The sequence below is a fragment of the Astatotilapia calliptera genome, chromosome 12, assembly GCF_900246225.1.
Source record: "Astatotilapia calliptera chromosome 12, fAstCal1.2, whole genome shotgun sequence".
Taxonomy (NCBI): Eukaryota; Metazoa; Chordata; class Actinopteri; order Cichliformes; family Cichlidae; genus Astatotilapia; species Astatotilapia calliptera.
The window spans coordinates 37,050,489-37,053,176 of NC_039313.1; the positions used below are offsets into that span (position 1 = coordinate 37,050,489).

General features: G+C 44.3%; 1 protein-coding gene across 1 annotated transcript; it reads right to left on the bottom strand.

Annotated features, from left to right (window-relative positions):
- Window positions 1-662: 662 nt before the first annotated feature.
- LOC113034156 (uncharacterized) lies at window positions 663-2,182 on the bottom strand. The gene is made up of 2 exons (XM_026188523.1): window positions 2,120-2,182; window positions 663-1,765 (listed from the first exon to the last, which is right to left on the bottom strand). Exon 2 carries the CDS (start codon window positions 1,754-1,756, stop codon window positions 878-880), a length of 879 nt encoding a protein of 292 aa, XP_026044308.1. The 5' UTR covers window positions 1,757-1,765; window positions 2,120-2,182; the 3' UTR covers window positions 663-877.
- Between the last annotated feature and the right edge of the window lie 506 nt (window positions 2,183-2,688).

Genomic DNA, 2,688 nt, shown 5'->3' on the forward strand with positions numbered 1-2,688 from the left:
GGGTTAGCTGCTGTTTTTAAAGCCCACTTCAACCTTAAGCAGCGATCCTCATCGACATGCACCAGCTTTCAGCTCTGTTTCTGTGAACTCCCCTTCGCTGCTGTGTGCAGTAGTTTACCGGCCTCTTAGATATAATAAGGATTTTTTTTATCCGAGTGACTTCCTAGCTGACTGTGCATCACGATACGACCAGATCCTGCTGCTCAGTGATTTTAATATCCACCTGTGTTACCCAGAGAAGCTCCTGGGACTTAGTGAACTCTTTTAATCTCATTCAGCTCGTTATGGGTGCCACATTATCTTCGGTGTTATCATATCATCTGTCTGTAACTTACACGTCGAGGATGCTGTATTCTCTGACCAAGTTGCTGCTCATAGTCCTGCTGTTAAACGGGTTCCACCTGTGCGACGCCGTCGTGCCTTCGGCTCAGATACTGCTGAGCATTTTTCTACACAGGACATATGAAGGCCCTCCTCAGATGTACTGTTTGATTGGTCACGATGAACCTGAGTCCAAAGAGGACGTACCTACTGCTGTGATTACTGCGAGGTTCAGTGTGAACTCGGGTTTCTGCTAAATGAAGTCATGTATTGATCCTGCTGAGCTCACCTTACTCTGCTAACAAGCAACAGATGAAGCTTTGACACACGACACAGAGAGATTTCAGATGCTAAACAGACTTTATTGAAAGAGAGACAATAAACAGAATAAAGTGATTCAGAGCTAATCAATCAGATTGGTTGGAGGATCAATGATCGCTGGTGCAGACAAACCTCTGAGATCACAGTGATTGAACATCATTAAAGAAAAAAGACATCATCAGACCTCTGGGTTTCTGCTCAGTGAGCGTGCTCACTTCTTTTACCATGACCGCTCTCACTGATGATAGCACAGGTAGACGGGAGCAGCTCCTGGGTTGCCTGTGTTGAGGTTTTCTGGGTTCACTTTGAGCCCGTCATTGTCATACGCCTGCTTAGCTGCTGGGTCGGCGAGCACGGTGACGGCCTTGATGGGAGCGCTGCCGCTGTCTTTCTTGTACCACAGGAACACCTCCTTTCCCTCGGTGCCCTCGTTCAGATCCTGGTTCACGATTTCATAGCCTTGGTCTTGGAGGCTCTTTTGCTTGACATCACTGGAGGAGATTTCCAGCTCACTGATGGCGTCCTTGGGGTCCTTGGTTTGACGGTACCAGATGAAGATGTAGGGCCCTCCTGCTCCCCTGTTGGTGTCTTCATCCACCCGGATGTAGCCATCATTGAAGTTGTCATCATCTTCCTCAAATTTAGCAGTGGCCCTGATGTCACAGATGTAGGTGGGGTTCTCTCTCTTCAACCACAGATAGATCCAGTTTCCTCCAGCACCACGGTTCAGGTCACAGGCCAGTCTCTCCCAGCCCAGTTTATACTTGTAGGGTTCATCTCCTGCTTGTACAGAGACATCGAGTTTCCTGATGGGAACATCGTACTTTAAGGAACCTTTGTAGTACCACAGGTAGACAGAACCTCCACATGCCCCCTCGTTCAGGTTTTTGTCGATCTTTTTGAACCCTGCACTGGACAGACCCGTGGACATCTCATCGTGGAAGGAAATCTGAATCCTGGTAATTGCATGATCGCCTTTTTTGTACCAGAGGTAGACGAAGTTTCCCCCGGCTCCTTCGTTCAGATTAACAAAGATTTTCTTGAAGCCTTGTTCACGGAGCGCAAACTCCTCGGCTTTGTTCAAAGACACTTGGAGCTCAGCGATGAAAGACATTATGGGTTCCTGCACCAAACAGAGTTGAACGAATCAAGAATCAATCCAGATATAAAAAGGTTTTAACAAGGGGAATCAGGATAGTATGTAATAATGGCAACAGCGCCAACTAAGAAGCTCTTTAAAAGGAAAAAATGCCAACAGAACAATCTGCACACAATCACAGCATCCTTGTGTTTTTATGATATTACAGTCTCCACTCTGAGCCTGAAACCATTAAACTGAACCCAGAGGAACATATGGGAAAAATAGCTTATTACCACCTTTAATTAATAAGATGATACCAAAGTCTTGGGAGATGATTTTCACCAGAGTAAAATAAAGAGTGAAATGAGGACGCCGAGTGAATGGTGGCAGACTTACGTGTGTGCAGACGTGGTCGGCTGGATGAGGTTTGCTGGACGGCTGCTGATCTCACACAGAAACATCCACATTTAAATACACAGCAGACATGTGATCATAGTCACAATATCAACACACGTGACTGATCGTCATCAAAAACCATGGGCAGCTATTAAGGATTGTACTGGAATGACTGACGATGATTATTGTGAGTTATACTGAAAAGGAAAAATAACAAGCGTTAAATAAACAAAGAAGGGTTCAAACATTACTGATTATGTGTTTAAAGTTTTATGTGTTCATCATTTCTGTCTAATAAAACAGTCCAAGTTTGGGAAATGAGGAAATGAACAGAGTGGAAAGAAGTAGCACGATCAGCACTGTGGCAGCACAGCTGATCCACTTTCAATTCTCACATGAGAAATGAAAGTGGTGAAATAATAAAACAAATCAGTAGATTTGTTTTATTATGAAACAAATCTACTGAATTCATGTTTAACTGCAGTTTTTCTTTAGAGTTGGACTTTCCTGATCTTGTTTCCTCCTTCATAAAGTCCACGTTGTCCATTTTGGGTAACCAACATAAAGAA

What these genes read in the sequence shown, in the direction of transcription:
- LOC113034156 (XM_026188523.1), bottom strand. Translation starts at nt 1,756, where the DNA reads ATGTCTTTCATCGCTGAGCTCCAAGTGTCTTTGAACAAAGCCGAGGAG.